At 45.2% G+C, this 11,091-nt stretch overlaps 1 protein-coding gene and 1 long non-coding RNA gene across 2 annotated transcripts; one reads left to right on the top strand and one right to left on the bottom strand.

The window, feature by feature from the left end:
* Positions 1-10: 10 nt before the first annotated feature.
* LOC142418147 (uncharacterized) lies at positions 11-5,296 on the bottom strand. Its single transcript, XR_012778212.1, has 4 exons — positions 4,798-5,296; positions 3,683-3,904; positions 1,971-2,244; positions 11-1,723 (listed from the first exon to the last, which is right to left on the bottom strand). It is a non-coding gene; the product is annotated as an uncharacterized LOC142418147 (long non-coding RNA).
* An 8-nt stretch (positions 5,297-5,304) lies between these two features.
* On the top strand, positions 5,305-10,645 carry ZDHHC12 (zDHHC palmitoyltransferase 12). Its single transcript, XM_075519593.1, has 5 exons — positions 5,305-5,463; positions 5,897-6,033; positions 6,984-7,070; positions 8,365-8,531; positions 9,149-10,645. The coding sequence occupies exons 1-5, from the start codon at positions 5,379-5,381 to the stop codon at positions 9,456-9,458; spliced, it is 786 nt and encodes a 261-aa protein (XP_075375708.1). The 5' UTR covers positions 5,305-5,378; the 3' UTR covers positions 9,459-10,645.
* Positions 10,646-11,091: the final 446 nt, after the last annotated feature.

Raw genomic sequence — 11,091 nt, 5'->3', positions numbered from 1 at the left:
GCAAATACTGCCAGCCAGCCTCGGAGCATTAGGGGAGTCAGGCTTTGCTCATTTAATTTTCCATTTAGTGCTGCTGTCCTTTTGAAGAAAGCCATTAGGCTTTCTTCCTTTCTAATGCCCATATAGTGAAAGCTCCTACCACTAAAATCTTGAATCACGTGACAAAGAGCACTTGAGATTCTGACTATGTTGGCAAGGTGGGAATGGAGCAGAAAGGGACACACCACAGATGCAAGAGGTGTCAGAAACCCATGTCCCCAGAACGCAGCTGCCACACTGTGGGGACAGCTGGAGCTCAGGAACTCCCATCTCAGCTAGAGCAGACCTCAGCTTTGCATTGTAATCGGAGCCAAACAAGTGAGCTTTACGCTGACATTTTGGCACAACTACATCAAGGTTAGTGAACAACCGATGGCTTGGTTCCATCTGCCTCAAGACCCCAAAGGTTTGGGTTTTTCAAACCAGTGCCCCTCAAAGTTCAGCTATTACTGAAGTCTCACCTGCTGCAAGCTGGACCACGGTATCCCAAACTAACAAGATCCAAGCTGCATCAAACCTTTGTTTCACACTGTAAAGATAACCTCTATCCTCACTGCTCACATATCTTCATCAAGCTGTACCTGAGCCTGAACCAGGATAAAAAGATTTCAAATTCCAAGCAACACAGAGATTAATGGAGTCAGGCCAGCCTGCCAGAACAGCTTAGCTTTCTGAAATCTGTCACTGATCCCAGGGGAAAAGGGGAACTATAACTGGTCTGTTACACCTAGCTACACATAAGACTTTGAGTCAGGCCACCAGCAAGGTAAATTCCTGAGACAGCATTTTAAAAGAAATAGCATTCCTGTTAGAGTAACATGAGCTTTGGCTACAAGCTTCAATGTCTTCAAGCCAAGAAACTCTGTGAGCTGAAAAATAATATTTACTTTCAGTAAGGAGCAAAAGAGAGAAAGGTATCCTCTGAACACCTGAGCGTAAGCCAGGAATTCCTGTAATCAGGAGTTTGAAGCTAGGCTGTACCTCGGTTTCCCTAACTGAAACAACAGGAGTTGTTGCACCCTAGGCATAATGCACGTACCATGACCTGAAAGCATGTTCTGGAGGCAAAGAGAAGTTGATGAATTGCTGCTGTAGACCCAACGGTCGGGACAGAACAGGATAGTTGTCTGCAGACATCATACCAATATTCTGCAAAGGAGGGGAGGGCAAAGTGGCTGATTTTTTATGAAGGTCTAATGTAAAAGGGGAAGTTGGATACCCTGAAATCCTTGACTGTTACAGAGAAGCCTCTCAGGACTTCCAGCTTTGCTGGAGCAAAGGAATGAACCAGGAGACTTCAACTCCACAGAGAATTATAGTCAACGACCAACCCTGCCCAGAAAACTAGAACAGGGGTCTATCTGTCAAGTGAGAATCCAGCTGGAGAGAAGTTCGTAGTGTGTAAAGATATGGCAGAGGGGCTCCTTGTGCTCTGCAGTTGTTGTCCCATTCAGACTCTTACTCATGTTTTCACTACTACGTTTCCTTTAATATTCAAAAGCTTGGCAAGCACAGCACAAACACAACTCGGTAGTTCTCTGCAGAGACTGTGCCAACAAAGCAACCCTCTACCTTGACTGTATGTAGTTTCCTTCCTGGCTGGAGGATGCCTCGTCATTCAGTGGCCCAAGTCAATGATGCAGCAGTCCTCGGCATGCAGGGTGTCAGGTGTCTGCCATTTTCTCTGGAACAGATAAGAGAGCAAATTGGTGGGCAACTTTCCACAAGTGCTTCCATTTTACAAGATCTGTGGGAGGAATTGCTTATACAGATTGGCATCTACTTATATGATGCTTAACACCCAGCAGCACCAGACTTTCTCATCTAAACCAAGCCAAGAAAGTTTAGCACTGATATTTGTGGCAATTAGTAACATTGCAGATAATTCATCTGCCCCATCTGCATCATGGCTGCTATTACCCTGCACCTACCTACTGGCTGAAATGGTATCTGTTCAGCACTGAATCCTACCCAGCTTGTCACCTTGGTTGGGCTTCTGCTGCAGTCACTCTGGTCTCTGCAGAAGATGAGTGGGAGGAAAAGTCTTGGAGCCGTGAGCCTGTTCCCCTCTCGTCATTTGAAGACGACAATTAATTACCAGTAGAGCAAAAGCTATAGGGCACTGCATTCAGGCACTACTCCACAGAAAAGATGTTTTCTTGAGACTGTTTAGGGAGGAGCTCAGGTGTTAGAGGGTAGCTTGTGCTGGAAAAAAAGAGAATTAAAAGTAGGGAAACAGCTGGTCTCCACGACAACCATGTGTATGAAGCACAAGAGGGTAATGGTCATCAGGAATGGATGAAAAGCAACATGGGGGCTGGATGGGAAGACAGCACTTAAAAAAAGGAATGACGGAGATTTCCTGCTGAACTAGAACACTTCTGCTTTAGCAGACTATATTTTGATTTCATATAATTGTCGCTGATTCTCTCTGTAATTCTTTTCTTGTTTAAAAAAAGTTTTTAAGCTAACCAAGTTATGTATTTCCTTGTTTTGCTTAACAAAAATAACCTCAGTTATTATGAGCAAGCATCTGCTTTTACTCTGTCCATTGACCTGCCTAATGTTGAGAGGCCTGGTTCAAATGTTTGTACATGGTGAAACTGAGCAAAAAAATAATAATGCACAACTGTTGCTTCCTTACAATTCTGAATGAATTAACTTTTCTGTTGTATCCATTGGATACCTGCTGTGTATTAAACCTAGTGCTTAACAATGTCTTCTTCCTTTGGTCTCTGAATGTGTTTTTTTTAGGTACATTACTGGTCCATTTGCTGTCATATATTTCATTAAAAATGAAAGGAACTGCCATGTGTTGATGATGCAGTTCAGTGGCTTTTCCTTTCATCACTCCAAGGGATACAATACCATTTGTCAATAGAAAAGAGGCGTGGAGGAAGAGCGTATTGTTATGAAATTATGTGAGAGGAGAAAAAAAATCAGAACAATATTTGACTGTACAGATTGCCTCTGAACTCTGTAACAGATCTGTGGCTTGCATTCCACAGCCTAAGCTTTGTAAGGGGGCAGCAGCTGAGTACTTGAGAAAAGACTCTAGCTTAAAACAGTCAATCTGCTTTAAGGCCAGCGTGACTTTCTTCTTAAGACCCTGGTCCTGCAAGGGTTCAACTGCCAGTTAATTCAATGGTCATTGTAAACTCTCTAAAGGGTCAGACCCTAGGTGGCTGAAGTAGGAGGAGGAATCATGTGAAACTGAACTGCCTCTAGGAAGCTGAAAAGGTACCATGTTGTAAGAGTACAGAGAGGCTTAGGCTTCCAGCAGCATGAAATTCCTAGCTGGAATGCCATAAGAATCTAGATTCTCTGCTCAGAAACTTGTTAGCAGAGGCTTTCTGGAACTAAGCCTAATTTCAGCCAGTCATTTAGGTTGAAACCCTTGAGACAGAGATAAGCTCTGATCTCTGTAAGACAGGTTTCAAAGCTGTAAGAAAAGATAAAAAGCATAACATGCACAAAATTATTCTAATCACAAAGACAGCGAGAATACATTCCTTAGGACACATAATTCTAGAATATCAAAATGTTTCTACTTCCAAGTGGGTAATATTGTTACTACTCAAATTGCCTTCATTAAGCTTTAACATTTATACCTCTCTGCAAAGAATGGGAAGACACTACCCACCTTTTCTTTCTGTTTGTAGACAGAGCCTGATGTTACTGTTCTGAGCTTCCTACTGTTCTGAAAGGCTTCCTTCGCAACTCCAAGAACAGAAAGATTTTCCGGATATTTAAAGCAGGTGGAGAGTAGCAGGGCCATCTCACATACAAAGTATGTGAGGTTTGACAAGCACTGATGCAGTCTGTGAGGTGTCTGAGGGAGGATTTCTGTAGGTTTTGCATTTACCTAGAATAAAAAAAAGAAAGCAAAAGGATTTGAATGATTGTTGGAAATTTAGACTACAATTTTTATTAACATTTCAACACAGCTGTCTCAGGTAAACCATTTAAGTGACCTGTGCAGCCAGGTGCTTTCCTGGAATCAGCAGGTGGCCACTGACTCACTTAAAAGAGACTAAAATAATCAAGAACACCCAATTTGTGGTCAAACAATACCAAGGAATCAGCTACTTCTCAGGTGCTGGAGGATAAATTTGCAAAGAATGTGATTTTTCTTCCCAAATTTTTGCTGGGAAAGAAGGTAACAAAAGCAGCAAAATACATCTATGTTAAAACTGAAAAGAGTTTAAAGAGAAAACACTGATTTCAGAACTTCTACAAGCCTGCAGTGAAATTCATCTCCCTTAAATAGACAGACGCTCAAAGTGTAAATGTGTACATCTAAGCTAGTCGTCTTGGCTTTTTTTATTGTTAGCAAAAGATAAAGACACATCTAGGGTGCAATTCAACTACTTTAGATGTCTGCTTTCAGATGAGAAGGACCATTCTCTAGACATGCCTGCTTCTCTCTGCTGCTGTCAGGGGAGTCTAACGACCTCACTCAGATACAAACGCCTTCACTGCAGACATCTGAAGTTAGATCAAATCCCACCCCGGCAGCCTCCTACCAAAGTTATGTCAGACATTTTACAAGCTCCATTTGCATTAATAGGGCTGTCTAAATGCATTCAGCCAGGCACAACCTCTGCACTTCTCCCTCGGGTTTGGAAATCAACAGATGAAATGATCAAATTGGCGAGACCAAAGTTAACGCAGCGCAGTGCAGATTCTCACCCAGACAGCACCCTGAGCCCTCGCCTTCGAACAGCACACCTCTGCGAGACCCCTTCTATTGCTTACATGCACATTTAGCAGTATTTGCCTCGATGTAACTGCGACATGCAGAGGAGTTCCACCAGCGACGCTGCCTCAAGGGCCCCAGCCCTGCGCTCCCCACGATACCTGCTGAAGTGAAACCCGGCCGACAGCCGAGGGGCTGCGCAGAGCCCGGGGGGGGTCGGGGTGGGAGGACAAGCAGGAAGGAGGGCTGCAGGAAAGGGCCTTTCTCCTGGGAAAAGCCCCCGAAGCAGAGGGCCAGCACGCAGGGCAGAACGCAGGCGGTGTGAGGGGAAGAAAGGAGGCCCGCAGCCAGGCTTCCCCCTACAAATGTAAGAGGGGAGGAAAGAGACCCCGGTTCCCACCGGGGGGAGCCGAGCCTGAGGTATCAGCACCCGGCCCGGCCCGCCGAAGGGGGCTGAGGGCCCGCAGCAGGGCCGGCCCGCCGAGGGGGACAGCCCGAGGCCACGCTGACGGCAAGAACGAGCCCCGCTTGCCAGCGGAGCCCCCGCCCGCCGGGCCGGGCCGGCCAAAGCCAGGCCCCGCCTTCGGGCGCTGCCCGCGGCCGGGACGGTGCTGCCCGCCCTTCCGGGCCGGCGGACGCCATGGGGGCCGGCAGGCTGTGGGTGAGGGCGGCACACACGGCCCTCAGCGGGGCCTTGGCGCTCGGGCTCTTCCTGCACCGCACAGGTGAGGCGGGGCCGCCGCGCCCCTCCCTCACCCCCGGCCGTGGGGGCCGCCCGCCCCGGGGAGGGGGCGGCCGAGGGCCGGGCTGGGGGCGGGCCCGCCCCGCAGGAGAGGCGGCAACGACCGCGGGTCGGGCTGGGCCGGCCCCCTGCGCCCGGGCAGCGGGGGAAAACACGGGTGTTCTCCGCCCTGCCTCGGCCTCTGGGCCCTCCGGGGGTGCCCTGAGGGAAGAGGGGGGCTGTGGGGCGGGAGCTCGGGAGCCCTTTCCGTTGCCTGCTTCGCCCCTTCTCACCCCACGCCCTCTCGCCGCCTGATTTCTCTCCGTTTTCTCCCTGTCCCCCTTCCTGTAGGTGCAGGACCTCTTTGTTAAGGCCAGAGAGAAAAATCCTAAGCACTTCATAAGCAACTACTGCTCTCTTTTTGGGGTACCTTTCAGATCTGCAAAAGCACGTGCAGCGCGGAGAGCTGCTGCAGCCACTGATCTTCGTCTCACTGGTGGTGTCCTCTGTCCTGCTGTACTTCAGGGTGTCTCTCATGGATCCGGGTTTTGTTAAGTCTGAAGAGGAAGTGAAGGTATATCACTTCGTGAATGAAAGTGTGTGCTGGGGCTATAAAATCTATAGGCTTTTTTTCTTTTTCCCACTCTGCTAGATAGGAACAATCTGAAACAGTTGCTGTTGCACTTGGCATAAAGGAAACACAGACCATTGGAGATTAGGCCGGCCAGGCTCCAGTTCATATTCTGTAACAGCAGCAGGGTTCACAGACTTTAGGCCTGTCTTTTACACCACACTCCTGGTGGAAGTGCACTGTGCCATTTGAGCATAAGTCCTTTCTTGCATCAGAGGCTGCAGCACCCTATGGAACATATACATGACCTATGTTATGCTAACCACCGCTAAGTGGTACAAGTGCAAAAACCCCGAACTGAATGGCAAGCTTGGAAGAAAGTGCTCTCTGCAGCTCTATTTATCACAGTGTTTATAGATTTGTTGCCCTCTCAGAGGACACGTACACAAACAACTTACAGTGAAGTAAATGGAGCCGCAAACTTTCAGTAACTGAGAGATGGTCTACTCCAGGTTCATTGCCTTACAGATTGTGTAGGACAAAAGCATTATCAATTTTAATAATCCATCATTAATGTAAATGGTGGCTGTGTTACGAATAAGTAAGCACTGCTTATACTGAAAATACATCATTATTGTGTTTGGAAGTGAAGTCTAACCTTGTTTATTTTTGTCCCAAAGTGTAGCGTCGGGATCCGTGTGGTATCTTGTCCACAGTTATTTCTGCCTCTGTGCAAACGTTCTTTTGATGGTTACAGTAGCCTGTTCTCTCTCACTGTACCTTAACTGTCTGCAGCGTCTGTAGGAATTCTAAGGAATTATTTTATTTAACCTTCCTAATGATAGAGATAACAGTCACTGTGTAACCGTTAAATAAAAGGATCCAGACAGCTCATGCCAAGACAGCAGCACAAAAAAACTCCTTAGTCACTCTCTTTCTCTTTTTTTTTGTAGGCAGGCAAGAATGAAGAACAAAGCATGGTGATATCCCAGGTTCCAAGTACTATTAAGATGCGGCGTTGTGGTTACTGCATGGTGAAGGTAGGCATTCATAACATGCTAGAAGAGAATGGGATGAGCGATTTGCAAGCTTACATTTTTTGGCAACATCTTTGCTCAGCTGCTGTTGCTGGTGTTTTTCTCCCCTATCATTGCTGCTCACTACTCAGTGGTTTGGAGGCATAGCAGATCTGATTAATTCTGTCACAGGGTCACCCTCCTGCTGAAAAACTCACAGAAAAAGTAAATACAACTAGCAAATTGAATTCAGATACAGTCCTGAATTGAAAAGTGATCCAAACAAATTGTGTAGCTAAAGGTGTAGTAGTGGTGGATGTTGGCATGTATGCTAGTTTTCCAAGGCTGAAACAAGTCCCTGCTGGCTCATAGAAACTTCTTTTGCCATGGGAAAATTGTGCTCTACATTCTTACTGCCATGTCAGTCAGACCTTAACATATTGTCAAAAACGTTATTTTGAAGATATCTTGATAGAGAGTCAGAAAAGCAGTTGAGCATGACATAAGAACTGCTGGTAGCTGTTAGCTTGTTTGGAGGCCTAAAAACAACAAAACATTAGCCTGAGTTGTAAAAGATAGCATGAAGGAAAAATTAGAGCAATTAAATTTGCTCTTAAAACAGTTTGCCTAAAGCCTGGAAGTACCTGTTTTCAGAGCGATCCTTATCAGTTCAATAAAATCCAGCATTATCCCAGCTTCCATAAATTCCTGAAGAATATCTACCAGGAGCAGCCAGCGTATTGCAAGAGGAAAAGCTGGCAAAACTTATATATACTTCAGGGAACAAATCCTAGGAGGCTCACTCGTACCACTTTCCTCAGTCAGACCTTTCATCTTCTCTGTTCTTGGTGCTTGAGCTGCTTTCCTGTGCAAGTGTCTTGTATTCACACTGAAGTAGAGACACTTCCCTCCTCTGTGCAGTGCCATAAAGACATCCCATCCCTGCACGCTTTCTTCAATAGTAGTGGTCCTAGTTTTTCACCTCAGTGCTCTGCTCATGCTTTCCTGAATAGAACGGACTGGCTCTATCTCCCTCCTTGGCACACTGGACTTCCTATAAATAGGTAGGTAATAAAGAAAATGTATAGATAGCGTGGGAGAGTCATTTAATTTGATACTCACTCATTTGGGTCTGTACCAGGAGAATCATGATCCCCTTTAGTGGTCTTAGGAATGTTTATGTTGTGCTGTTATCTCAAAATGGACTGCTTTTGGGACAGTACTGCTGTGGAGGAAGACGATATTGCATGATGCTCTCTTCTGCCAAACAGGGAGTTGAACCAGTGGACTATTGCTAGTGTTTGGTTTTGTTTTGCAGCAACCAATGCGAGCCAAGCACTGCCAGCTGTGCCAGCACTGTGTACGGCGTTATGATCATCACTGTCCCTGGATTGAGAACTGTGTAGGAGAGAAGAATCACCCCTTCTTCATAGTCTACTTGAGCGTACAGCTTGTGGTTCTGCTGTGGGGAGGTCACGTTGCTTGGTAAGGCCTGGAGTCAGCACTTTGACCTCTGAGATTGTGAAAAGTTCTGGTGCTCCTAGAGCCCCACTGAAGGGTTTGTGTAGGACATCGCAGTGACTGGATTGGCTTTGTATCCTCACCCTCTTTTGCATCCTGGAGATCAGCTCTTCTGAGCCCCCAAATCTGCTGAGGAACAATGTAACCGATCAATAGTTGAGCAGAATCTGATAATTTGGGTTTCCTTATTCATCTTTGTTTTAAGCTTAAATTAACAGAATTAACAACAGTACAAAAGCTAGCTAATTTTGCTTCAGTTACTGTAATACGATCTTTGTTTACAAATCCAAATACTGGAAACTCCAGTGGGGTTTCAGCTGTATGCCTCTTCAGGAGAGGAGTTAACTGAAGATGATCGTCTCTCAGCTGTCAGGGGAACCAGCATCTTTCAAACTTCTTAGAAGCTAAGGCACTGCTGGTGCAGTGTCTTAAGAGTTTATAGTATATTAATTCTCTGTAGTAAATGATTATCAGAAGCTCACTAGTTACTGAATCAAACTTAAACGTGCCATCGAGTTTTGTAATGTATATAACTAGTTCTACGTCTTTAACCGTGAATTTATTTCTCTTTGAATTGAAAGGTCAGGCCTCTACTTTGAACAGTCCTGGGACTGGCTGCAGCACAACATTCTCCTCCTCATGTCTTTCCTCCTGATAGTCATATTCACCATTGTTGTCCTGCTGCTGCTCATTTCACACCTCTATCTGATCTCGTGCAACACCACCACCTGGGAATTCATGTCACATCATCGCATCTCCTACCTGCGACACTCTGAGTTGGAGAATCCCTTTGACCAAGGGGTAATCCTCAATCTCTGGAGATTCTTCTGTTCATGCCACCTCACCGCATGGGAGAAAATCTATTTTCACAGGAACAATGAGCCTGTCTAATCGCAGTCGTACCTACCTGGTGGAGTGCCAACACATCTGCAGGTTGCTGGGTAAAGCTTTGCTAATGCAATTGCTGCTGTTTCCTTGCACAGAACTTTAGTACGTCATGAACTATGCAACCTGTTCCGCAACCTGTTCATCCTGCAAATTACATTTCAAGGATAGTCAGGGTTATTTTTTATATACAAATAACACTGTTAAAGGGGAGACACTGGTTCTGGGAAGGCCAGCAGGGCTCATTTCTGGGCTGAGCAAAGGTTTCTCTCTAAATTTACTTCCTTTTGCTAACTGCATCCACATCTCTCCAGAAGAGATGCAAGAGTAGTGTGAGCATCCATGTTCACTTCTCTTCCCCAAAGTTTCCCTCTCCTTTTGCTGCTAGGGAACAGCAGCTGTTACAGACAAAACCAGCCAGAATCAATATAATTCCTGTGGCCTTTCTTCAACATAGTTCTCGCTGTGAGAACCGCAGTGCCTTTTGTCAGTAACGTTGAGCACGTAATAGAAATATTTGAGTAAATATTTAGACAGTCAAAAGCAAATTTCATTTTGACCACGTGCCTAAACTTTATGCTTTTCACAAAGATTTGAGGCTTAATAGTGTTAATGTGCATGAGAAACAGCAGTAAGGCACCAAATTCAGCTTATAATTAGTCTGTACTTTGTGATGGCCTGACCAGCTTTCTAACAGTTTTTTCTTTAAGTTGATGGTGCTGTTAACAATTCACAGACTATTTTAAATCAAGTCAGCAAAGAATGAAACCATCCACTTTTATTTGGACAGAAAAGTAATACTTGCTTACTGAATTACTTCTGCAGATAACTTCCTGCTCACACCTTTCCTGTAGCTTGTGGGGAGAGAACCAGTAGCAGAGGTGGGTACTTCTTGCCTAGCTCAAGTAACACTGTTGGTAATACTACTACCTCAACATACTAGTAAAATTTACAAAGTTTCAATGCGAGAGGAAAGATTCTAGGTCCCGTTTGTTTCATTGAGATGAGGGGGTGCTGATAGCTTTCTAAGATAGCAGCAAGCTTACTTGTTTTCCATTGCAATAAAAGGTCATACTTCCAGTTTCCATGAGGAACTAAAAGGAAGTTTGGGATGACCAATTTTAGCTTTAAAACCAGGAACGGCTGTGGTGTGAATTTTAATCCTGACCCTTTTGTGTTATAAAAAAAAAACACCAACCAAAAAACCAAACAAAACAGCACCACAACAAAACCTTAGTTAAAATTATTTTGTGCCTTAATTGCCTTGGCTCAGGAATTAACACCAGCTCAAGAGCACATCTGGCAAGCTGGTAGGATGCACTCAGGGTTTAAAGTTGATGAGCACTCCTGAAAGGATAGCGTAGTCACTATTACAGCATGATAGTCCAAAAGCAGTTTAAAAACAGCAGAAGGATCCCCTTTTTGACAAACTCCAGAGTTTGTAATCTGTGTCCAGTCTGGTTTGTTCAGGGTGGAAACTCCTATCAGAGGGATATCAGAACGCTAAGAATTGTTTTCATAACAATGGTATACCATCCAGAAAGGATTCTGCAGTTTGTTTGTGTCACTGTGGTGCCTGCTAAAGCATGGCTCATGTGCCACGCAGCAATTTCTGGTTCTTCAGGTATCAGTCAAATAA

The sequence above is a fragment of the Mycteria americana genome, chromosome 17 (assembly GCF_035582795.1).
Source record: "Mycteria americana isolate JAX WOST 10 ecotype Jacksonville Zoo and Gardens chromosome 17, USCA_MyAme_1.0, whole genome shotgun sequence".
NCBI lineage: Eukaryota > Metazoa > Chordata > Aves > Ciconiiformes > Ciconiidae > Mycteria > Mycteria americana.
The sequence above is the reverse complement of the archived record's forward strand: the minus strand, read 5'-3'. Positions and strand labels throughout refer to the sequence as shown.

Bases quoted from the DNA above. Each gene is read 5' to 3' on its own strand.
- ZDHHC12 (XM_075519593.1), top strand. From the start codon at position 5,379: ATGGGGGCCGGCAGGCTGTGGGTGAGGGCGGCACACACGGCCCTCAGC. The intron at 6,034-6,983 runs GTATATCACTTC...TTTTTTTTGTAG, and splicing joins AGTCTGAAGAGGAAGTGAAG to GCAGGCAAGAATGAAGAACA. The intron at 8,532-9,148 runs GTAAGGCCTGGA...TTGAATTGAAAG, and splicing joins TGGGGAGGTCACGTTGCTTG to GTCAGGCCTCTACTTTGAAC.